Source organism: Triticum urartu, chromosome 4A (assembly GCF_056163025.1).
Source record: "Triticum urartu cultivar PI428250 chromosome 4A, HENAU_Tu73, whole genome shotgun sequence".
Lineage (NCBI taxonomy): Eukaryota > Viridiplantae > Streptophyta > Magnoliopsida > Poales > Poaceae > Triticum > Triticum urartu.
This window is the reverse complement of record NC_141876.1, coordinates 125,075,873-125,101,167: the sequence shown is the minus strand read 5'-3', so window position 1 is coordinate 125,101,167 and position 25,295 is coordinate 125,075,873. Positions and strand designations below refer to the sequence as shown.

The window sequence follows — 25,295 nt, the reverse complement described above, 5'->3', positions numbered from 1 at the left end:
AATCAAGTGGGAGTTAAAATTCCAGATAAGATAGTGATTGACAGAGCTCTCTAGTCTCTATCACCAAGTTACTAGAACTTCGCGATAAACTTTAATATGCAAGGGATAACGGAAATGATTCCCAAGCTCTTCGCGATGCTGAAATTGGCAAAGGTAGAAATCAAGAAAAAACATCCAAGTGTTGATGGTTGACAAGACCACTAGTTTCAAGTAAAAGGGCAAGGGAAAGAAAGGGAACTTCAAGAAGAATGGCAAGCAAGTTGCCACTCCCATGAAGAAGCCCAAAGCTAGACCTAAGCCAAAAACTAAGTGCTTCTACTGCAAAGGGAATGGTCACTGGAAGCGGAACAACCCCAAATACTTGGCGGATAAGAAGGATGGCAAAGTGAACAAAAGTATATTTGATATACATGTTATTGATGTGTACTTTACTAGTGTTCATAGTAACCCCAGGGTATTTGATACTGGTCTAGTTGCTAAGATTAGTAACTTGAAATAGGAGTTGCAAAATGAAGAGATACTAGTTAAGGGCAAGGTGACGATGTGTGTTGGAAATGATTCCAAGGTTGATAAGATCACCATAGCACACTCCTTTTACCTTCGGGATTAGTGTTGAACCTAAAATAAATGTTATTTGGTGTTTGCGTTGAGCATGAATATGATTGGATCATGTTTATTGCAATACGGTTATTCATTTAAGTCAAATAATAATTGTTGTTCTGTTTACATGAATAAAACCTTCTATGGTCATACACTTAATATAAATGGTTTGTTGAATCTCGATCGTAGTGACACACATATTCATAATATTGATGCCAAAAGATGCAAAATAGATAATGATAGTGCAACATACTTGAAGCACTACCATTTAGGTCATATTGGTGTAAAGCGCATGAAGAAACTCCATGCGGATGGACTTTTGGAATCACTTGATTATGAATCATTTGATGCTTGCGAACCATTCCTCATGGGCAAGATGACTAAGACTCCATTCTACAGAACAATGGAGTGAGCCACTGACTTATTGGAAATAACACATACCGATGTATGCGGTCCGATTCGTGTGGAGGCTCGCGGCGGGTATTGTTATTTTCTGACCTTCGCGGATGATTTGAGCAGATATGAGTATATCTACTTAATGAAACACAAGTCTGAAACATTTGAAAAGTTCAAAGAATTTCAGAGTGAAGTGGAGAATCATCGTAACAAGAAAATAAAGTTTCTACGATCTGATCACGGAGATGAAATATTTGAATTACGAATTTGGCCTTCAGTTGAAACAATGTCGAATAGTTTCGCAACTCACGCCACCTGGAACACCACAGCGTAATGGTGTGTCCGAACGTCATAACCGTACTTTATTAGATATGGTGTGATATATCATGTCTCTTACAGATTTACCACTATCGTTTTGGGGTTATGCATTAGATATAGCTGCATTCACGTGAAATAGGGCACCGTCTAAAAATCCGTTGAGATGAACTGTGGTTTAGCAAGAAACCTAAGTTGTAATTTCTTAAAGTTTGGGGTTGCCATGCTTATGTGAATAAGTTTTAGCCTGATAAGCTCAAACCCAAATCGGAGAAGTGCGTCTTCATAGGATACCCAAAAGAAACTGTTGGGTACACCTTCTATCACAGATTCGAAGGCAAGATCTTTGTTGCTAAAAATGGATCCTTTCTGGAGAAGGAGTTTCTCTTGAAAGAAGTGAGTGGGAGGAAAGTAGAACTTGATGAGGCAATTTTACCTTCTCCCGAATTGGAAAGTAGTTCATCACAGAAATCAGTTCCAGTGATGCCTACACCAATTAGTGAGGAAGTTAATGATGATGATCATGAAACTTCGGATCAAGTTACTACCGAACCTCGTAGGTCAACCAGAGTATGTTCCACACCAGAGTGGTACGGTAATCCTGTTCTGGAGGTCATGTTACTTGACCATGACGAACCTACACACTATGAGGAAGCGATGATGAGCCCAGATTCCGCAAAATGGCTTGAGTCCATGAAATCTGAGATGGGATCCATGTATGAGAACAAAGTGTGGACTTTGGTTGACTTGCCCAATGATCGGCAAGCCATTGAGAATAAATGGACCTTCAAGAGGAAGACAGACGCTGATAGTAGTATTACTATATACAAAGCTCGAATTGTCGCAAAAGGTTTTCGACAAGTTCAAGATGTTGACTACGATGAGATTTTCTCACTCATAGCAATGCTTAAGTCTGTATAAATCATGTTAGCAATTGCCACATTTTATGAAATCTAGCAAATGGATGTCAAAACTGCATTCCTTGATGGGTTTCTTAAAGAAGAGTTGTATATGATGCAACAAGAAGGTTTTGTCAATCCTAAACGTGTTAACAAAGTGTGCAAGCTCCAGCGATCCATCTATGGACTGGTGCAAGCATCTCGGAGTTGGAATATATGCTTTGATAAAGTGATCAAAGCATATGGTTTTATACAGACTTGCAGTGAAGCCTGTATTTACAAGAAAGTGAATGGGAGCACTACAACGTTTCTGATAAGTATATGTGAATGGCATATTGTTGATCGGAAATGATGTAGAATTTTTAGGAAAGCATAAAAGAGTGTTTGAAAGGAGTTTTTCAAAGAAAGACCTCGGTGAAGTGATAACCCACAAGTATAGGGGATCGCAACAGTTTTCGTGAAGCCTTTGCAGTCTTGCATACCGAAATTCTTTAGGCAATCTTTGAGATACTTCTCTTGAGATATGAAGATGCCGTTGCGTTGCTGTCGTATTTGAAGACCGAGAAAGAACTTCAGCTCTCCCATCATAGACATTTGATATTGATCTTGCATCATATATCCAAACTCTTCACTGTACTTCTGATTGGTGCAGCCGAAGATAATGTCATCCACATATATTTGGCACACAAACAGTTCACCATCATATGTCTTTGTGAAGAGAGTGGGGTCGAGAGAACCAAGTATGAAGCCTTTGCTCTTCAGGAAGTATTTGAGTGTGTCATACCAGGCCCGAGGGGCTTGTTTGAGGCCATACAGTGCCTTGTTGAGCTTGTATACCATGTCAGGATGTTTTGGATCTTCAAAGCCAGGAGGTTGTGCAACATACACTTCTTCTTTGCCAGGGTGTGGAGGTTCCTCATGCCAGCATGCCCAAGCCTCCGATGCGAGAGCCAGCATTCTGAATCTTTTGCTAGAAGACATACGGCAAGCTGTGGTCCTACTGAGAAATCTACCACGTACAAATCATCTTTACGATACCCTTCAAATACTAGAGACTTGTCAGATTCCATTAGAACAAGGCAATGATATTTTCCAAATATTACGATCATGTTTAAATCGCAAAGCATTGAGACAGACATTAAGTTGAAGCCAAGGGATTCAACAAGCATGACTTTATCCATGTGTTGATCCCTTGAGATTGCAACTCTACCTAGACCCAATACCATACTTTTACCAATGTCAGCAAGTGTGATGTGGCTCTTGTCGGATGGACGTAAGGTTGAGTCCATAAGAAGGCTTCTTTTGCTAGTCATGTGATTTGTACGCCCACTATCAATACTCCATTCTAAAGACGCTGGTGTCGTACCCTATAGTGCAGTTAGGGGGATAGGCTTCACGAAGAGCATTGTGAAGTAAAAACATTTGACGAACCAGTGGGTTATGAAAGCTTAGATCCAGATTAGGACTAATAGGGAGAGTAGCAAGCGATTCAGGAACGAAGTACATAGTAAGACCATTCGGGCATTTGATCTTGCGCCCTACAAGATGTTTAAGGTCCCCAGCAATAGCATCAGACGATTTTGGTTTTCTGCTGGAGACCTTTCCCTGCAAAAGAGAGTTAAGCTTTCTTAGCCACCCACATCTTCAAGGGTGGCTTAGAAGCAATAAGTCTAAGTGCAGCATCTGAGAACTTTGGCTTTGGAGCCCTGGCAAACAGTCTTGCAGGCGGACAATGGTACTCATAAGAATAAGCAGAATAGTTCTTGGTCTTATGAACATGGCGGTTTGATGAACCGCTCTCATATTCATATGCCTGAGTATGGTTTCCCTGCAAAACATTTACGTTAGTGCGACTCAGGTGAGTCCTCTATCTGTATGAAGCCTTTGGACCGTATGAAGCCTTTGGTCTGAGGTTTCTCTTCTTCACGTGAGGTGTCATGATGACATTCACAGGAAGATTCTCCAGACACCTTTTCGGAACCCAGATCTTCTTCATAGGCGGTCCATTCCTGCAGTTAGTACCAATGTACCTGGCAAACACTTCACCATTCTGATTCTTAAACAGTTTATAGTTTGCATCAAGGGATTCATCAATGATAATGGGGTTAGCACAAGTGAAGCCAGATAGATTGGATGGATCTGCTAAAGGTTCCTTTGCAGCAACCCACGTGGTTTTCGGGTACTGCTCAGGTTTCCAGTAAGAGCCATCAGCATTCATTTTCCTTACGAACCCAACACCCTCTTTCCTCGGGTTTCGGTTCAGAATCTGCTTTTTGAGGACATCACATAGTGTTTGATGCCCTTTAAGACTTTTGTACATCCCTGTTTCAAGCAATGTCTTCAACCTAGCATTCTCATCAGCAATAGAGGTGGTGTCCTCAGCAGAGGGGTTAGTTACCACATCAACAGTTGAAGATATTGCAACAGTAGTAGCAGTAGAACATTCAGCAACAGAAGTAGCATTATCACGCTCAATGCATTTAAGACATGGTGGTTCAAATCCTTCCTGAGCAGAACTGATCTGTTTGGCGCGAAGTGACTCGTTTTCCTTTTGAAGATCTTCATGAGCCGCTCTCAATTTCTCAAGATCTTGCTTCCTTTGAAGATAATCATAGGAAAGCTTTTCATGAGTTGTTGAGAGAGTTTCATGACAACATTCAAGTTCCTCATACTTAACGTGAACATTTTTTATGTCTTCAGTTAAGGATTCAGATCGAGTCATTTCAGCACCTAATAGATCATCGCTTCTGTCTAACAGTTTTTGAATATCTTCCATAGCTTTCTGTTGTTCAGTTGCAATTTTAGCAAGTGTTTTGTAGCTGGGTTTTGAACCACAATCAGAGTCATCGTCACTAGATGTTTGATAGTGAGTAGTGCGTGTGTTTACCTTGGCACCGCGTGCCATGAAGCAGTAGGTAGAAGCGGAGTAGTCCTTGTAATTTGCATCGGTGTCAGTGATGAAGTCATTGTCTTCAGTGTTGAAGATGGACTTGGCAACGTATGCTGTAGCCAGACTTGCGACGCATGAATCAGACTCCTCCTCAGACTCCACCTCCGCCTCCTCAGAAGCAGACTCCTCCTCTGAATCCATTTCCTTGCCAACAAATGCACGTGCCTTGCCAGATGAGCTCTTCTTGTGTGATGAAGACTTTGAGGAAGACTTGGAAGAAGACTTTGAGTATTTCTTCTTCTTGTTATTGTCAGAGTCATATTCCTTGCTCTTCTTCTTCTTTTTGTTCTCATTGTCCCACTGTGGACACTCAGAGATGAAGTGGCCAGGTTTCTTGCACTTGTGACATGTTTTCTTCTTGTAGTCGTGAGCAGAAGCTTCATCATTCCTTGAGCTTGATCAGGAAGACTTTCTGAAACCTTTCTTCTTGGTGAATTTTTGGAACTTCTTCACAAGCATAGCAAGTTCCCTTCCAATGTCTTCAGGATCATCCGAACTGCTGTCAGATTCTTCTTCAGATGAGGAGACAGCTTTTGCCTTCAAGGCACGAGTTCGCCCATAGTTTGTACCGTAGATATCTCTTTTCTCAGAAAGCTGAAACTCATGTGTGTTGAGCCTCTCAAGTATGTCAGACGGATCGAGTGTCTTGAAATCAGGACATTCTTGAATCATCAGGGCTAGGGTGTCAAACAAACTATCAAGTGATCTCAGTAGTGTCTTGACGACTTCATGTTTGGTGATCTCAGTAGCGCCGAGGGCTTGAAGCTCATTTGTGATGTCAGTGAGTCGGTCAAATGTGAGCTGGACATTCTCATTGTCATTTCGCTTGAAGCGGTTGAAGAAGTTGCGAAGGACACTGATTCTCTGATCTCTCTGGGTTGAGACGCCTTCATTGACCTTGGAGAGCCAGTCCCAGACCAGCTTAGATGTTTCCAAAGCACTCACACGGCCATACTGTCCTTTGGTCAGATGACCACAGATGATATTCTTGGCAGTAGAGTCCAGTTGAACAAACTTTTTGACATCAGCAGCAGTGACACCTTCTCCAGCCTTGGGAACGCCGTTCTTGATGACATACCATAGGTCGACGTCAATGGCTTCAAGATGCATGCGCATCTTATTCTTCCAGTAGGGATATTCAGTTCCATCGAAGACGGGGCACGCAGCGGAGACTTTAATTATCCCTGCAGTCGACATAGCTAAAACTCCAGGTGGTTAAACCGAATCACACAGAACAAGGGAGCACCTTGCTCTGATACCAATTGAAAGTGCGTTATATCGACTAGAGGGGGGGAATAGGCGATTTTTATGAAAGTCTTCAAAACGTGGAAGTTATGAAGACAAACGATAGAAATAAACCTATTACCCTGCAGCGGAAGGTAGACTACACTAGGCAAGCCATAGTCAAGTATTCAATAGAGTGAAAGCACAATGACTAATAGCAGCAATGTAGTAAGGATCAGGTAGGAAGATATTGTGAAGCCACACAGAACACGCAGTCACTCAGTGAAGACAAAAGATAGTGCGAACATACAATGACTTCACAAGGAGTAACAGTAAGTAAAGGGAAGGGAAGATGAAACAAGTGACTCGCTGAAGACAATGATTTGTTGGACCAGTTCCAGCTGCTGTGACAACTGTACGTTTGGTTAGGGCGGCTAGGTATTTAAACCTTAGGACACATAGTCCCGGACACCAAGTCCTGAACACGCAACTCAGGACACCCAGTCCTCACCGTATTCCCCTTGAGCTAAGGTCACACAGACCTCGCCCAATCACTCTGGTAAGTCTTCAAGGTAGACTCCCAAACCTTCACAGACTTCGTTCACCGGCAATCCACAATGTCTCTTGGATGCTCAGAACGCGACACCTAACCGGCTGGAGGATGCACAGTCCTCAAGTGTAATAAGTCTTCAGATCACACAGACAAGAAGACTTAAGTGATGCCTAATTCTCTTTGGCTTTGGGTGGTTAGGGCTTTATCCTTGCAAGGAATTCTCTCTCAAAGGCTTCGAGGTGGGTTTCTCTCAAACGACAAAAGCCGTACTCTGAATCTGAGCAGCCAACCGTTTATGGTTGTAGGGGGTGGGCAATTTATAGCCACTTGGCAACCCGACCTGATTTGTCTGAAATGACCCTGGGTCACTAAGGAACTGACACGTGTTCCAACGGTCAGATTTCAAACTCACACGGCAACTTTACTTGGGCTTCAAGCAAAGTTGACTTGCCCGACTCTGGACAAGATTTGCTCTCAAAGTCTTCACTCGAAGACATAGGTTTTGTTTAAGCATCACTTCAGTCATTCTAACTGGTTCTCTTGGACCCCACTTAACAGTACGGTGGTTCCTATGACTCAACACAGAAGAAAGAGAACTACGAAAGATCTAAGTCTTCGAGCTCCATAGGCTTCATGTGGTGTCTTCTCTTGTCATAGTCTTCAATGTGAGTATCTTCATATACCACCTTTGACTTCAATGTCTTCATACATTTTTAGGGGTCATCTCTGGTAGGAAAACCGAATCAATGAGGGACTTCTACCTGTGTTATCCTGCAATTCTCACAAACATATTAGTCCCTCAACTAGGTTTGTCGTCAATACTCCAAAACCAACTAGGGGTGGCACTAGATGCACTTACACCTACATCTGCTAGTCTACCCTGTAAGAGTTCGCACGACTTAATCAACTATGCTAGAGCCCATAATAGCTTGTGGCTGCACACGGAAGTTTCTAGTATGAATAGTCTCATGATCCCTTTGAGCCTGGGTGGCGGTCCAAAAGAAAACAGGCAAGTCCTGGAATACCCAGGTGCCTCAATCCACCCAGATGTGTGTTTAAGTTGCCACCTTAGATAAACCATTAATTAACAAACTCACATTTGTCATGGATATCACTCACCCAATCCACGTCTACTAGCATAGCATGGCATAATAAGCAAACGTAGAAGTAACTCCCAAAGGTTTGTAAGTAAACAGGTAATAGGTACTACCTCAACTACTTCCCATCCCACAATTTAATTAGATCCTAATCATGCAATGTGTGAGGATTGATCTAATGCAATAAAACTGGGTAGTAGGAAAGGTATGATCAAAGTGTTACTTGCCTTGCTGATGATCCGGGAAACCTAGCGATTCGAAGTAACAGGCGGCGCACTCCGGGTATTCTATGGCAGACAAACAAACAAGCATACAATAAGTACTCATCTAATGCACAGGTAAAAGTCAAATAAGAGATCTAACCAGAAGGTTCAACTTAAGAACTCCGGTTTGCAAAAAGAATCAAATCGAACGAAGCAACGAAAGTCAAACGGCGAAAGAAAACAACTTCGTTCTACTAATCTGGATCTAAGGCAAATTTTACAGTAGCAAAAACTTGTTTAAGTTGGTTAAACGGATAGAGGGTTTCGAGACGAAACTCCAGGCGCTTGAATCGCCTGATTCCGATAAACGAGCGAAAAGTTATACTCCCTCCGTCCCGAAAAACATGTCGCGAGGGAAGTTTTGCAAAAAAGCCCTCCAGTTTCTCCCGACCGAACCCGCGCTCCTCGTCTTGCTCCTCCGACAGAATCCCCAGCTCCGCTGCTCCCCGCCGCCGTAACTTCGTTCCTCCACGCCGCCGCAGCTGCCCTGTCCCCGCCGCCGCAGCTCCCCCGCTCCCCCACTCCCCTGCTGCAGCTGCCTGCTGCTCCACCGCCGCAGCTGCCACTCACCTGCCTCACCAAGCTCCCCCCTTCGTCATAAAAATGTTCGATTTCCCCAGCTACCGCCGCGCTCTGCTCCGACTGTGTCGGAACCGGCGTCGGCGACCCCGGAGGCACTGGATCCGGACCACCAACAACAACCTCATGTCTTGGGGTCGAGCGTGGTGGCGGCGGAGCAAGGATGGAGTCCGGCAAGGGCGGTGCAGACCGGCCACGGGGCTCGCTGGAGAAGGAGTTGAGGGATGGCAGCGGCAGCAAGGCCATGGAGGCAGGGTCGACGGAGTGGCGGACGGCAGAGCAGGGCCTTGGCGGCTTGGCTGTAGGCGGGCGCTCGATGCGTCGTTCCCGCGCAATAGAAGTAGGGGAGGCCGGCGGGGTCTTGGATGGCGACGTGGGACCTGACGGCAGCTTGGCGCGGGCGCCGAGGCCGCCGGAGTTGGCCCCTCCGGTGGTAGCGCGGGGAGGCACGGCGCGGAAGGGAGGAGGCGGGCGACGGGAGGCTGCAGGGGTGACGCGCTCGGGGAGGGAGAGTGGGGATCGGGAAGGAGGGGGATGGAGCTCGCGGCGGCCATTGACACCCAGTGCATTGGGATGGATGTAGGAGAGGTGCGTGCTTGCTTGCTTGCTGACCACCATGGTTCTGTCTCTATTCTTTGTCCTGTAAGTGCTGGTGTTGCTTCTTCAGATAAGTGGCATGGAAGTGCTGGTGTTGCTTCTTCGATCTGCTGTAGCCCAAGGAGTAGGAGGTCCTGGTGCTGGAGGATGCACATGGCAAGACCAATCTCAAGGGCCTCTCCAAGGTTTACTCTGCTCTAACAAATCAGCCTCTTTTCAAATTACACAGAGAATTGCAGAAAAGTTATGTTTGTTGTGTGTATCACAAATTCAGTTTTAGTTCCAGTGAAGTTTCTTTTCCTTTAAGTTTATTCTTATCAAAAACAAATTCAACTAACCAGCCTCTAGAGCATGTAGTTTCCCAATAATCTTATCTGGCACTTCTTTGGATCTGTTAATAAGCACACACCTCAATTTTGTAAGCTTAACAATATTGGATGGTAGCTCTTTTACACCAGTTGCCCTCAAATCCAGCATCTGCAGACGGCGTAGTTCAATTGAGTATCTTGCAGTTGTTCAGACATTCTAAAAAATAATGAAATGTAAAGACTTAGTTCTGCTAGCCTGAGGATTATAATCAAAGACTAGCTTAACAATTGATGGAACATGTCAATTACACAGCAGTTTATAGTCAGGAAAAATATGACATGGTCTTACTTTCACTAGTTCATTCAGGAGAGGCAAATGGGGTCTTCCAAAGATTGGATGACATAACTAGACAAGCATACAGATTAGCAAAGGCCTTGCTTGCCAAGAGATAATCAATCTCGGTAGCAATGCAACAAGCAAGTGATATCAAGTGATATCAACAAGCAAGTGATCTGACCAAGCCAGCAATGAATAGTGAACATTGGTAGAGTTTTGCTTGATGTTATATTGTTGTCCCAGTTTGAAACTGAAAATTTGCAAGAGTTTTGCTTCATTTTTTTCTATTCACAGTACAAGTCCAAACCTGTATTGACAGTACATGTTCTATTTTTCTATTGTTGATCAGATCTATATTTGGATTATAAGTTAGCCCAAATTCAGTTTTAATCCAAATTATTCAAATAAATCCAAATATTTTAAATTAATTCAAATAACTAAAATCAATTCAAATAAATCCAAATAACCCAAATTAATATAAATAATCCAAATTAATCCAGTTAATCTAAATAACCTAGATAATTCAATTAATCCAAATAACCCAAATTCCAATAAATTCCAGTGAGGAGTTGATATACAAGGATTAGACAAGGCATACACAAGGACATGACATAATGGCCTCTTTGTCCCCTTTTGACACAAGATTACACAAGACATACACAAGGAGCACTTGGTATCAACAACTACCTGACTACATGACATAAGGGCCTCTTTGTCCCCTCTTGGCTACATTCTTTTCCTTTCTCTGGCCATTTCTTCACTTCACTTCCCTTCCCTTTAATTTTCTTTCTTTTCCCTTCTCTAGCCAATTCTTTCCTTTCATTTTCTTTTCCTATTGCAATTTCCATTTCTTCTATAATGGCCCTAGTATCAACAACTACCTGACTATCGCAATATACACCAGTTATTTCCATTCCAGCATTCTGAAAGCGATCCTTGTGCAAGTGGGGCAACTTATATTGATTTCCTCCCTTGTCTTTCATAACTTCAAACATAACTGCTTCTAATGTGATAAAGCTTCTGTGCAACTTGTCAGGATCGTAGTTCTCGAATTCCTCTTCCACACCCTGTACCAGTTCCTGGATGTTTGTAGGTGATCTGCAGTCGGTTAGAGACTGGAGAGAGTTATGGAAGCAGAGGTCCAACCAATTTAACTCAGGGCTATTTGGGGGTTGTTGTAGCAATCGGATGTCAAGATCAGTTTGTTCCACAGCTTCTCGAAAAGCTAAATCATTGGGAAGGACATGAGGCTTTGCGTTATCCTGTTGGATGAATATTGTTGCTCCCTCATCATCGTCAGGCCACTTATCCTGAATTGCCGGGATAACCTTACTGATTAGATAATCTCTGCACACAGGCCTGGTTACTTTCACTGATGTCAACACTTTTGTTCCCTTTGTTCTGTTTTGACTTGTTCGCTTTGCCTCAGTCTCTTCGACAAATGCCCAAATGTCGATCTTCCCATCGAATGTTAGCTCCCCCTCATTGTTATATCGAGGCTTGGCAACAGCTGTTAGGAACATCACCTTCCAAATGCTGTGAGTGTTTGACACGGTGCGCTTCGGTTCGGGTTCTCCTGGAAGTACATAGTAACTATTCTTCACTCTCGTCATGTCAAACCACTTCTCATCGATGTGAACCATATTCGTCATTGGTTTTAACATAGCCCGAGAAGTTGAGATCGAATTGTCATCGACCATGGACATACAAAATTTCAATCTCGCAAGCTTGTTCTCTAGCTTGAGGTGAGGCTTCACGGTGCTTGTGATGCGGTTGAGCTCATTCAACTAGAACCTCTTATGTAGGGTCGATCAGGCCACACCTAGAGACCGTGCCAGAGATCGAATTGTTCTTCTTTTATTCAGTGGGATTGTTGAGGTCCTCTCTAGATCCAGCTCCTTTCTCTTTTGGCCAGACCTTCCTGGCTTCTTGCTTGAGACATCTACTTCTTTGCCATCGGCAATTTGCTTTTTAGCCTGTTCCCAGATTCTTTCAACAGATCGTACACTTATGTCCAACGGGTTTGAGACTAGCAGCTTGTCGTCTGGTTGAATAGACCCATCTCTGAGTTCGATTACCAGCAAGGCAAAGTAAACACCATGCCTCTCCTTATCTGACAATTCTCTTCTCTTCTCTTGAAGTATCCAATTCATAACTTCATCCTCTTCTTCTTGAGCTTCATCCTCTTTCCCTTCATCTTCTTGAGGCATCCAGTTCATATCTTCATCGTCTTCCTCTTGAGGCATCAAGTTCAAATCCATAACTACATTCTCTGCCACTTGAGGTTCCTCCTCTTGAGGCATCAAATTCAAATTAATACCTTCATTGTCTTCCTCTTGAGGCATCATGTTCAAATCCATACTCCTGCTATCAATGACAAAAGATGAGTACATCATGGTACCATAACAAGGATATACACACAAAAAATGAGTAGAATGACAGGAGCATTGCAAGCATTACAAAAATGTGAACTACTGACTAAGAAATGTTATGACTAAGAAATGAAGCTGCTCCCTTGTAACACCATTTCATTTCTTATGAAACTTCCAACTCCTGTCATTTCAGAAAGAACTCCAATCCATCATGACCAATTTTGAAGTTTATGTCATTAGTTTATCAACTTCATTTTTTATGACTAATTTTGCTTAACTTTATGTAATGCTGTTAAGTGATCTGCTGCTGTTTGTGGTACAACTCCTGTTAATTTCAGAACATTGTGACCTTATTCCCATTGTGAATAGGGCAAGACCCATCTCAAGGGCCTCTCCAAGGTACACTAGTGTCAATAATACGCTTACTCTGCTCTAACAAATGAGCCTCTTTTCAAATTACATAGAGGATTGCAGAAAAGTTATACTCCTCTAACAATTCAGTTTTAGTTAAAGTGAAGTTCCTTGTTCTTTAGGTTTATTCTTATCAGAAACAAATTCAACTAACCAAATTAGTGGTTTTCTATCATTTTGGTATTGCCTAGGTGACTGGGTATATATAGTGGAAATAAACTGAAAAAGAAGAAAAACAACAATCAGTAAGATCTCAATAATACTCATGCAACAACAATCAGTAAGATTGAGATCTTCTTGCAATCTTTGTTTACAGCAGCACAAAGAGATTACTGGTGAACTTTTACACACAAGCATGAATTTGTGTACTGTGACTATCTACCTAGCTACTGTTCTGAATCTCCTATGTACTGCTTCTTCCTTCTCCAAGATTATGACATGACAAGTGCTTAACAGATTTGGAAATACTTTGGCATGGTTGAACTGATGCTTTTTTTTCTCTCTGCAGGAGCAGATTTCAGTTCAGTTAGATTTCAGTTCAGAAGCAGATTTTGTGTTGCAATCATCACACTTAGGAGTAGTTTGTCATTTTAAATGGTAATTTAGTTTCAGTTCAGTTAACACTTCCTTGCTTCAGTAATTAGTTCCTTATATTGTCCAACATATTTGAATTAGTTCCTGATATTGACATTAATTTTTCATGTAGGCTCAATGCTCCTGATATTAGAGCAACTTTTCATCTCTGAAACTTTTAGCCTCAAATTGCAGACCTCCTGATATTGGTGCATCCCTTGAATAACAAAATATGCAAAAGGCTGGGAGGTCTGAACTCTAGCCTATACCTTTTGTGACAAATTTATAGAGGGCCATCTTGAAGCATCTTTACTATAGGAGTACTCTATTTAGAACATGGAGCAAATTCAGTAGACATTTTTACAAGAATTCAGTAGATTTCTTCATTTGGATAGGAGTATTTTTCTCCTCCATTTGTCAATTGGATCAAGATGCTACTCTACTTCACCATAAGCAGAAGTATTTTTCTACTCCATTTGTCACACACAGTTTTACATCACCATCATAAGTAGAAGTACCAATTGAAGTTTTACATCACCATCACACAGTTTTACTGTACCTTCTTCAGGGTGCAGACTAGCAGCAACAGCAGCACGGGCAGGGTCAAGGAGCAGCAACACGGGCAGCTCAGTGCAGCAGCAGCAGCACGGGCAGGGTCAGTGGAGCAGCGGCAGCATGGGCAGGGTCAGTGGAGCAGCAACAGCATGGGCAGAGACCACCGGCGACAGGGGAGAAGCAGCCGCACGGGTGCGTCGGCAGGGGAGAAGGAGCAGCACGGGTGCGCGGGCGTGGGAGATCGACGAGGTCGCGCTGGAGATCGAGGATCACGTGCGCGAGCTCCTGGTCCACCGGAACATGGAGGCAGGCTCCGGCGACGCCGGTAGGGGATCACGACGGCGCATGCGCCGGAGCTCGAAGAGGATGCGCGGGAGGACGAGGAGGATGTGCGCGGGCTTCAGGAGGATGCGGGGGAGCTCGAGGAGGGACGCGCACGGCCTCGAAGAAGACGTAGCGGGAGATTCCGGCGACGCCCGCAGGTAATCGCAGCGGGAGGGGACCGCGGCGGCGCAGGTCTGGGCTGCGGCGGTGGAGGAGGTAACTACCGATGGCGGCGAGAGCATGTACTTGGCGATGGCGGAGGAGCTCAACTGGGCTCGCCGGCCCCTGGCGAATCACGCAGTTGGGCGGCGCCGGCCCCTGGCGACGGGCAGAGGAAGAAGACGGGGTGGAGGGACTTGTTTGAAACGCTTTTGAAACCACGAGGGTTTTTTTGCAAAATTACCAGTGAACTACGCCCGCGACATGTTTTTTGGGAAGGAGGGAGTACTAAAAAGAAAATCGGATCAGGAATCGTGATCAGAAAAATCGCGGATTAAATCCGAGAAAAAAACGACGAACGTTCACTAGAACGAACAAACGGACGAACGCTCGCTAATTAAATAAATCGGAAAAACCGATCTATAAATAAACTGAATCTAAAAAAACCGACGGAAAAACCGGACGGTTTTTCGGAAAAAAAACCCGGCATGGATACCGAGGCGCACCTCGGGCGGCGTGAGGCGGCGACGGCGGCGGGCGGCGCGGCGGCGGCTGCGGCGGCGGGCGGAGGGGCGGCGGCGGCGGCGGCGGTGGCGGCGGCGGGGTGGCGCTGGCTAGGGTTCGGGGGGGCGTGGGCTGAGGCTGGCTGGGCTCCCCCCCCACCCGGCTTATAAAGCCTAGCGGGCCGGGAGTCCGGGTCGGACACGACCCCTAGGTCGGTTCGTTTATTTTTAAATAATTACATGCAGAAAAAAAATAAAAAGAAATACTAAACGGACTCCAAAAATCCCGAAATAAATTTTTCCGGGCTTCTAAAATCAAGCCGCACAAGGTGAACATTTATTTGGGGCCTAAATGCAATTTTGAAAAACGCACATTTTTCTAAATTCAAATAAAATAATGAAAAACTCCGAAATAAAATCTTATTTGATTTTATTATTAATTCCTCAATATTTCTTTATTTTGGGGAAGTCATTTTATTCCCTCTCTCATATTTTTGTAATAGAAATAATTGACGACAAAATAACAAAATCAAATTATCCTATTCTCAAAATTTGAGAAAACTCAAATATGAAAATAATGAAATCCCCAACTCTCTCCGTGGGTCCTTGAGTTGCGTAGAATTTCTAGGATCTACCTAAATGCAAAAATTAAAATATGATATGCATAGATGATCTAATGTATAACATTCCAAATTGAAAATTTGGGATGTTACAAACCTACCCCCCTTAAGATGAATCTCGCCCTCAAGATTCGGGTTGGCTAGAAAATAGGTGAGGGTGGTCCTTGAGAAAATCTTCCTCTCGTTCCCAGGTGGCTTCGTCCTCCTTAGCGCAAGTTGCGAAACTCACGCTTCTTCATGGCCATAGCTCCTGCTGAAACATGGGCAGTACGAAAGGCCTGCTGAAAATGGTCCCATGTGACAGTGTCGACAGGGAAAGTGGCTGTGAAATTCTCCCACCATGATGCTGCGGGTCCTTCAAGCTGATGTGCGGCAAACTTCTCCTTCTCCGCATCCGTGCATCCTGCTGTGGTCAGCTCTCTAGCTGTCTTGCGGAGCCAATCATCTGCTACTATCGGCTCGGTGCTACTGGAAAACACCGGTGGATTTAGCCTAAGGAAACGGGCTAAGTGATCAACAGGTGGTGGTGGTGGTGGGTTATTGTTGTTCCCCTGATTTGATTCTGGACTAGCAACTGCATCAAAGTGTTCTGCTGCTGGATCAACTGGGTGAGCTCCGGTGGAAAGGTAAATCCGGGGTCACGTCTCGGAGGCATCTGAGGGTTTAGAAAAGATGAGATGTAAGAATAGAGGGGGACTAAAGAGAAAACACTACCCATATGCACATGAGGCAAAAGCAAACAATTCACTTCATTCAATCAAACAAGGGCATACAATCGATCTAACTATCGCAAAAGTGCTCGGACTATTATATTTACATGGTGGACTACTACTACTGATGAGGTGGTCTACTAGAAATATTCTTCGGTTGCAGACTCCATGATATCTGCTCCAGCTTCATCAACATAGTCATCATCGTTTTCATCTGGGTCCGAGTCTGTGTCGTCGATGATGATGTAGTCTTCCGGGCTAATCTCCTTGGGTTCTTCGTCTTCATCTACTGGTGTAGGGTCTCCCATAAATACTGCTAGCTTCATAGTTAGGTCGGCATTCTTATCCACCAATACTTCAATTTCCTCTTCATAATCTTCACGTGTAGCCGTGAGTTCTTCCTCCAGCTCCTTGATTCTTGTCTTAGCCTTCTTCAGATCTATCATGTCGGCGCACATCTGGTTCTCCTGTTGTCGAATGTGCTGGTTTAACTCCTGGATAAAAGCTGCAATTGATCTATCCTTTCTGGTGCTGATCATCTCCCAGTGCTCATCTCGGCGCCCATAAATCTGGTAGATAGTATCATTGAGATCATGGCGGTAGACTTCTCCAATGCGTCCCATGGCGATGTGAGCTGCCATGCTCTTTCCTAGACTCCAAGTTGGTGCATCAAAAGAAAACTCTATGGGCTTAGTGACTGGCATGAACGTCCTTCCTGGAACTTGAACTTGAATCATCCATCGCTCTTCTTCAGGTAAAGTGGCGTTGTAGGTTCCGGTGAAGCTTGGTACTCCTATGTTCAGGTATCTAGTGACTTCCTTCAAGTGACGTCCAAAGGGTGTATCTTCATCCGGTTGCGTGAACTTGTTCCTTGCATCCGCCATCCTAAAAGAGTAGAAAAGATGAGGAGTCAGAAGAGAAGAGAGTCAGCAGTGATCTAGGTCTTTAGCTTAGTGGTCGTGTCCTACAGTCAGCGTGTGCTCTGATACCATCCCTGTAGCGACCAGACCTCAAACAGTGTGATCTCTGTGCTCCGGTGTCATCCCAGGATCAGTAATGCTGACACCACACAGTACTCGGAGGATTTATAACAGAGTAGCAATCACACACTTATTACATCGAGTGTCTCAAGAGCGAACTTATTACAATAAATATGGCTTAAGGCCATCTAATAACGATAACAGCGGAAGGCTTGGAAGATAAGTGAGTCCATCAACTCCAACGGCATCACTGAGTATAGAACCACGACCTAAAAACTCCTTAATCATCGTCTGAAAAGTCTGCAACATTAACGTTGCAGCCCGAAACGGGTCAGCACATGGAATATGCTGGCAAGGTAGCACATAGAGAGTAATGAAATGAAACAACTATACTATATGCATACTTGGCTGGTGGAAAGCTCAACGGTTATAGTTTTGCGTAAAGCCAATTTTTCCCTACTGCAAATGAATAAATTTATTTAACTATCATGGTAGTTGTTAAACATTGAGAATGGTTGACAGCATTCTCAATCCCAATTAAAAATATCATTAACAAAGCCCAACAAAATTAATTTAGGGTAACATGTTGAGATTCACATGATAATCCAAGTACTAGATACTCAAGATTGTCCATAACCGGGGACACGGCTAACCATGATTAGTTTATTACAATCTGCAGAGGTTTGCGCACTTTTCCCCACAAGACTCGATCGCCTCCGTTTGGTTTCTCGCACTACATGGTGTTTGAGAAGACGGATGACCGAGACATAGTCTTTCAGAAGTGCTAGCACCTTACGATGGATAGACCGTTACACCTACTTTCCCCTACATCTGCTAGTCTACCCTGTAAGAGTTCGCACGGCTTAATCAACTATGCTACAGCCCATAATAGCTTGTGGCTGCACATGGAAGTTTCTAGTATGAATAGTCTCATGATCCCTTTGAGCCTGGGTGGCGGTCCAAAAGAAAACAGGCAAGTCCTGGAATACCCAGGTGCCTCAATCCACCCAGATGTGTGTTTAAGTTGCCACCTTAGATAAACCATTAATTAACAAACTCACATTTGTCATGGATATCACTCACCCAATCCACGTCTACTAGCATAACATGGCATAATAAGCAAACGTAGAAGTAACTCCCAAAGGTTTGTAAGTAAACAGGTAATAGGTACTACCTCAACTACTTCCCATCCCACAATTTAATTATATCCTAATCATGCAATGTGTGAGGATTGATCTAATGCAATAAAACTGGGTAGTAGGAAAGGTATGATCAAAGTGTTACTTGCCTTGCTGATGATCCGGGAAACCTAGCGATTCGAAGTAACAGGCGGCGCACTCCGGGTATTCTATCACAGACAAACAAACAAGCATACAATAAGTACTCATCTAATGCACAGGTAAAAGTCAAATAAGAGATCTAACCAGAAGGTTCAACTTAAGAACTCCGGTTTGCAAAAAGAATCAAATCGAACGAAGCAACGGAAATCAAACGGCGAAAGAAAACAACTTCGTTCTACTAATCTGGATCTAAGGCAAATTTTACAGTAGCAAAAACTTGTTTAAGTTGGTTAAACGGATAGAGGGTTTCGAGACCAAAACTCCAGGCGCTTGAATCGCCTGATTCCGATAAACGAGCGAAAAGTTATACTAAAAAGAAAATCGGATCAGGAATCGCAATCAGAAAAATCGCGGATTAAATCCGAGAAAAAAACGACAAACGTTCACTAGAACGAACGAACGGACGAACGCTCGCTAATTAAATAAATCGGAAAAACCGATCTATAAAAAACCGAATCTAAAAAACTAACAGAAAAACCGGATGGTTTTTCGAAAACTAATAATAAACCGGCACGGATACCGAGGCGCACCTTGGGCGGCGTGAGTCGGCGGCGGGCGGCACGGCGGCGGCGTGGCGGCACTGGCTAGGGTTCGGGGGGGCGTGGGCTGAGGCTGGCTGGGCTCCCCCCCCCCCTCCCGGTTATAAAGCCTAGCGGGCCGGGAGTCCGGGTCGGACAAGGCCCCTAGGTCGGTTCGTTTTTTTAAAATAATTACGCGCAGAAGAAAAATAAAAAGAAATACTAAACGGACTCCAAAAATCCCGAAATAAATTTTCCCGGGCTTCTAAAATCAAGCCGCACAAGGTGAACATTTATTTGGGGCCTAAATGCAATTTTGAAAAACGCACATTTTTCCTAAATTCAAATAAAATAACGAAAAACTCCAAAATAAAATCTTATTTGATTTTATTATTAAATCCTCAATATTTCTTTATTTTGGGAAAGTCATTTTATTCCCTCTCTCATATTTTTGTAATATAAATAATTGACGATAAAATAACAAAATCAAATGATCCTATTCTCAAAATTTGAGAAAACTCAAATATGAAAATAACGAAATCCCCAACTCTCTCCGTGGGTCCTTGAGTTGCGTAGAATTTCTAGGATCTACCAAAATGCAAAAATTAAAATATGATATGCATAGATGATCTAATGTATAACATTCCAAATTGAAAATTTGGGATGTTACAATTAACCGGAAACAAAATACATGTGTGAATACATAGACAAACAGAGTGTCACTAGTATGCCTCTACTTAACTAGCTCGTTGGTCAAAGATGGTTATGTTTCCTAACCATAGACATGAGTTGTCATTTGATAAATGGGATCACATCATTACGAGAATGATGTGATTGACTTGACCCATTCCGTTAGCTTAGCACTTGATCGTTTTAGTTTACTACTATTGATTTCTTCATGACTTATACATGTTCCTATGACTATGAGATTATGCAACTCCCGATTACCAGAGGAACACTTTTTGTGCTACCAAACGTCACAACGTAACTAGGTGATTATAAAGGTGCTCTACAGGTGTCTCCAATGGTACTTGTTGAGTTGGCATAGATCGAGATTAGGATTTGTCACTCCGATTGTCGGAGAGGTATCTCTGGGCCCTCTCGGTAATGCACATCACTATAAGCCTTGCAAGCAATGTGACTAATAAGTTAGTTATGGGATGATGCATTATGGAACGAGTAAAGAGACTTGCCGGTAACGAGATTGAACTAGGTATTGAGATACCGACGATCGAATCTCGGGCAAGTAACATACCGATGACAAAGGGAACAACACATGTTGTTATGCGGTTTGACCGATAAAGATCTTCGTAGAATATGTAGGAGACAATATGAACATCCAGGTTCCGCAATTGGTTATTGAACGGAGACGTGTCTCGGTCATGTCTACATAGTTCTCGAACCCGTAGGGTCCGCACGCTTAACGTTCGATGACGATCGGTATTATGAGTTTATGTGATTTGATGTACCGAAGGTAGTTCGGAGTCCCGGATGAGATCAGGGACATGACGAGGAGTCTCGAAATGGTCGGGACATAAAGATCGATATATTGGACGATTATATTCGGACATCGGAAAGGTTCCGAGTGATTCGGGTATTTTTCAGAGTACCGGAGAGTTACGGGAATACGGGGGAAGAAGTATTGGGCCTCATGGGCCAAGTTGTGGAAGAGAGGAGGCCGGACAAGGTAGGGCGTGCGGCCCCCCTAGCCCAAACAAAATTGGACTAGGGGGCGCCCCCCCTTTCCTCCTTTCCTTCCTCTCCTTCCTTCTCCCTCTCCTCCTTCCTTTCCCCCTCCTAGTAGGAGTAGGAAAAGGGAGTCCTAATCCTACTAGGAGGAGGACTCCTCCTCCTGGCATGCCCTGCAAGGGCCGGACGGCCTCCCCCTTGCTCCTTTATATACGGGGGCAGGGGCACCCTAGGATACACAAGTTGATTGTTCCAAGCCGTGTGCGGTGCCCCCTCCACCATAATCCACCTTGATCATATCGTAGCGGTGCTTAGGTGAAGCCCTGCGTCGGTAGCAACATCATCACCGTCATCACGTCGTCGTGCTGATGGAACTTTCCCATGAAGCTCTGCTGGATCGAAATTCATGGGACGTCATCGAGATGAACGTGTGCTGAACTCGGAGGTGCCGTGCGTTCGGTACTTGGATCAGTTGGATCGTGAAGACGTACGACTACATTAACCGTGTTCTCATAATGCTTCCGCTTACGGTCTATGAGGGTACATAGACGATACTCTCCCCTCTCGTTGTTGTGCATCACCATGATCTTGCGTGTGCGTAGGAATTTTTTTTAAATTACTACGTTCCCCAACAGTGGCATCAGAGCCAGGTTTATGCTTAGATGTTATATGCACGAGTAGAACACAAGTGAGTTGTGGGCGATACAAGTCATACTGCTTACCAGCATGTCATACTTTGGTTCGGCGGTATTGTTGGATGAAGCGGCCCGGACCGACGTTACGCGTACGCTTACGCAAGACTGGTTCTACCGACGTGCTTTGCAAACAGGTGGCTGGCGGGTGTCAGTTTCTCCAACTTTAGTTGAACCGAGTGTGACTACGCCCGGTCCTTGTTGAAGGTTAAAATAGCACTAACTTGACGAAATATCGTTGTGGTTTTGATGCATAGGTAAGAACAGTTCTTGCTCGGCCCGTAGCAGCCACGTAAAATTTGCAACAACAAAGTAGAGGACGTCTAACTTGTTTTTGCAGGGCATGTTGTGATGTGATATGTTCAAGGCATGATGCTATATTTCATTGTATGAGATGATCATGTTTTGCAACGGAGTTATCGGCAACTGGCAGGAGCCATATGGTTGTCGCTTTATTGTATGCAATGCAATCGCCCTGTAATTGCTTTACTTTATCACTAACCGATAGCGATAGTCGTAGAAGCAAAGTTAGCGAGACGTTAACGATGCTATGATGGATATCAAGGTGTCGCGCCTGTGATGATGGTGATCATGACGGTGCTTCGGAGATGGAGATCAAAGGCACAAGATGATGATGGCCATATCATATCACTTATATTGATTGCATGTGATGTTTATCCTTTATGCATCTTATTCTGCTTGATTGACGGTAGCATTATAAGATGATCTCTCACTAAATTTCAAGGTATTAGTGTTCTCCCTGAGTATGCACCGTTGCCAAAGTTCATCGTGCCGAGACACCACGTGATGATCGGGTGTGATAAGCTCTATGTTCATATACAACGGGTGTCGGTGTCAAAACCGGCGGATCTCGGGTAGTGGGTCCCGAACTGTGCGTCTAGGCCGGATGGTAACGGGAGGCAGGGAACACGGTGTTTTACCCAGGTTCAGGCCCTCTTGATGGAGGTAAAACCCTACGTCCTGCTTGATTAATATTGATGATATGGGTAGTACAAGAGTAGATCTACCATGAGATCAAGGAGGCTAAACCCTAGAAGCTAGCCTATGGTATGATTGTTGTATATGGAGTTGATTGCCTACGGACTACAACCCTCCGGTTTATATAGACACCGGGTAGGGTTAGGGTTACATAGAGTCGGTTACAATGGTAGGAGATCTTGAATATCCGCATCGCCAAGCTTGCCTTCCACGCCAAGGAAAGTCCCATCCAGACACGGGACGAAGTCTTCAATCTTGTATCTTCATAGTCCAGGAGTCCGGCTAAAGGTATAGTCCGGCTACCCGAACACCCCCTAATCCAGGACTCCCTCAGTAGCCCCTGAACTAGGCTTCAATGACGACGAGTCCGGCGCGCAAATTGTCTTCAGCATTGCAAGGCGGGTTCCTCCTCCAAGTCCTTCATAGAAGATTGTAAACACCAAGAGTAGTGTCCAGCTCTGCAAAATAAGCTTCCACATATTGCCATAGAGAGAATGATATAAACACAAATCAAATCTGCTGACGTATTCCGCAGTGCGTCATCACACTACGGCCAAGTCCTGCACTCGAATCGTTTTTACTTTTCCACCTCAGCATGTTTTGCGAGGCGGTTTCCTTGGCACGTCTTGTCAAAGCAGAGATCGTGTACCCCCTTTACGGGATTCTCATCAATACGGACGTGGGTAACCCAACCGCGCCATTTATCACGGCGCTTGGGAGGCAAGCGAGTTTTACTAGGCTGGTGGGGACGCACAACCGCATCCACCCATATAAGGGGATAAGGATCCACCTTTTTACCTATGCCTTCTTCCTCCTTTGCCTATCCATCTCCTGCGCACTCGAGCTCCAGCGCCCAAGCCCGCACTTCCCACCTCAACCTTCTCCAGCAATGTTCGGAGCGGGAGGTAAGTGGATGGTCTCCTCCGCTACGGAGGGCCAAGTCAAGAAGCTAAGGAAGGTCGGATACCTGTCTAAGGACATTGCGCACCGGCTTCCCGAAAAGGGGCAGCTTCTCCCCACCCCAAGGCCCCATGAGAGGGTAGTATTTCTTCCCCACTTCCTCCGCGGACTGGGTTTTCCACTCCACCCATTTGTCCGGGGGCTCATGTTCTACTACGGCCTGGATTTCCAGGATCTGGCCCCGAACTTCATCCTCAACATCTCGGCGTTTATCGTCATGTGCGAGGCTTTCCTCCGCGTCCGCCCTCATTTCGGCCTCTGGCTCAAGACGTTCAACGTCAAGCCCAAGGTGGTGCGCGGCAGCCAGGCGGAGTGTGGAGGCGCCATGGCGGGCAAGATGGCCAACGTCCTATGGTTCGAGGGCTCTTTTGTGGAGATCCTAAAGGGGTGGCAATCCGGGTGGTTTTACCTCACCGAGCCACGCGATCCGAAATGGACCGCAGCCCCCGAGTTCCGATCCGGACCCCCACGCGGCTTATGTCCTGGAAAGAGATGGGCCTGTCATGGGGTGACGAAAAAGAGGTGACCGGATTGCAAACATGCATCCAGTCCCTGGTGAACAAGCCAATCCGGCTTGTTAATGTAATCCAGGTTATGCTCGTCCGCCGGATCCTCCCGTGCCAACAACGGGATTTTAATCTGTGGGAGTTCGACCCAGCGCAGCACCAAACCCTTAGCAGGCTCTTTGACACGACGTACGAAGATGCCTGGAAGGTGCTATTTAAGGGCACCGAGGCTCCCGCATCCGCTTCCGAGGACCGCGGATACAACTCGCAGCGTCACGCTAGCGAGGTAAGCTATCTTCACCTTTTACAGGATGTTAAGCTTTCTTCATAGTTTGACTCTATGCGGGATCTAAACTCCCTTACCTTTGACAGGCTTGGCGGGCAATATCCGGACCGATTAACTGTCTGGCTCTGCTGCCCGAAGACCCAGCCCCAGCTCTACTAGTGAAGCTGCTAGTTCCGGCGCCTTATGTGGTGCCGGAGAAGAAGGCCAAGAAGAAGAAGACCACGGGGACTCGCAAGAGTGCCCGCAACGTGGTGGTGTCGGACTCGTCATCTGACGAGTCCGAGACGCCCTCTTCCCTTGAAAACGAGGAGGAGGAAGAAGAAAACTCTCCCCCCCCCCAGTGGAGGGAGGAGAGAAGAGGAAGGCCGCCCCAACGGGAGAGGCCGAGGGGTCTAGGAAAAGGAAGACCCCTCCGCAGGACTACTCCCCCGACGCCGAAGAGGGCGGAGAGGAGTGGCCAAACAGGGCCAAGCGTCCGGCGAAATCGTAAGTTCGGATATCAGAGTAACTCATGATGTTCCTTTGTTGCACAGCTTTCCCTAATGTCGAACGTAATTATGCAGCCCGCCCCGGGCCGAATTCAACGAATCGTCGGGCGGCTCCCTGGACTCATCGGACGTGAACTCAGTTCCGCCCGCTGTCTCCCCCCGCACTGCAGACGACGCCGAAGTGGCGTCGCGACAAGCTCCGGGGCAGGAGGAGGTGGTCCTGGAGGAGCCGCAAGGCAACCTCCCGGACTCCAGGAGTGAAGGGGATAAGGCCCCCCAGGGCTCCAAGTCCGGCTTTGTGCCGGACACCGCGCCGGAATCTTCCACAGTTCCGGACCACGGTAGGCGAACTCCTTCCAAGAGGAGCAAGCCTTCTGAGCCGGCGGCCTCCGTCCAACCGGAGGTGCCGGACAATCTGCTGGAGGTGCTTGACGGCGCCTCCATCGACGAGGGGCACCGTACTATTATGAGTACGGTGATCCAGAAGGTTCA

At 45.3% G+C, this 25,295-nt stretch overlaps 1 protein-coding gene and 1 pseudogene across 1 annotated transcript; one reads left to right on the top strand and one right to left on the bottom strand.

The window, feature by feature from the left end:
• Nucleotides 1-10,801: 10,801 nt before the first annotated feature.
• On the bottom strand, nucleotides 10,802-11,922 carry LOC147975080 (uncharacterized). The gene has a single exon (XM_087520262.1). The coding sequence runs from the start codon at nucleotides 11,822-11,824 to the stop codon at nucleotides 10,802-10,804; it is 1,023 nt and encodes a 340-aa protein (XP_087376388.1). The 5' UTR covers nucleotides 11,825-11,922.
• Nucleotides 11,923-12,491: 569 nt separating this feature from the next.
• On the top strand, nucleotides 12,492-14,717 carry LOC147975079 (uncharacterized; annotated as a pseudogene).
• Nucleotides 14,718-25,295: the final 10,578 nt, after the last annotated feature.

Bases quoted from the DNA above. Each gene is read 5' to 3' on its own strand.
- LOC147975080 (XM_087520262.1), bottom strand. From the start codon at position 11,824: ATGTCCATGGTCGATGACAATTCGATCTCAACTTCTCGGGCTATGTTA.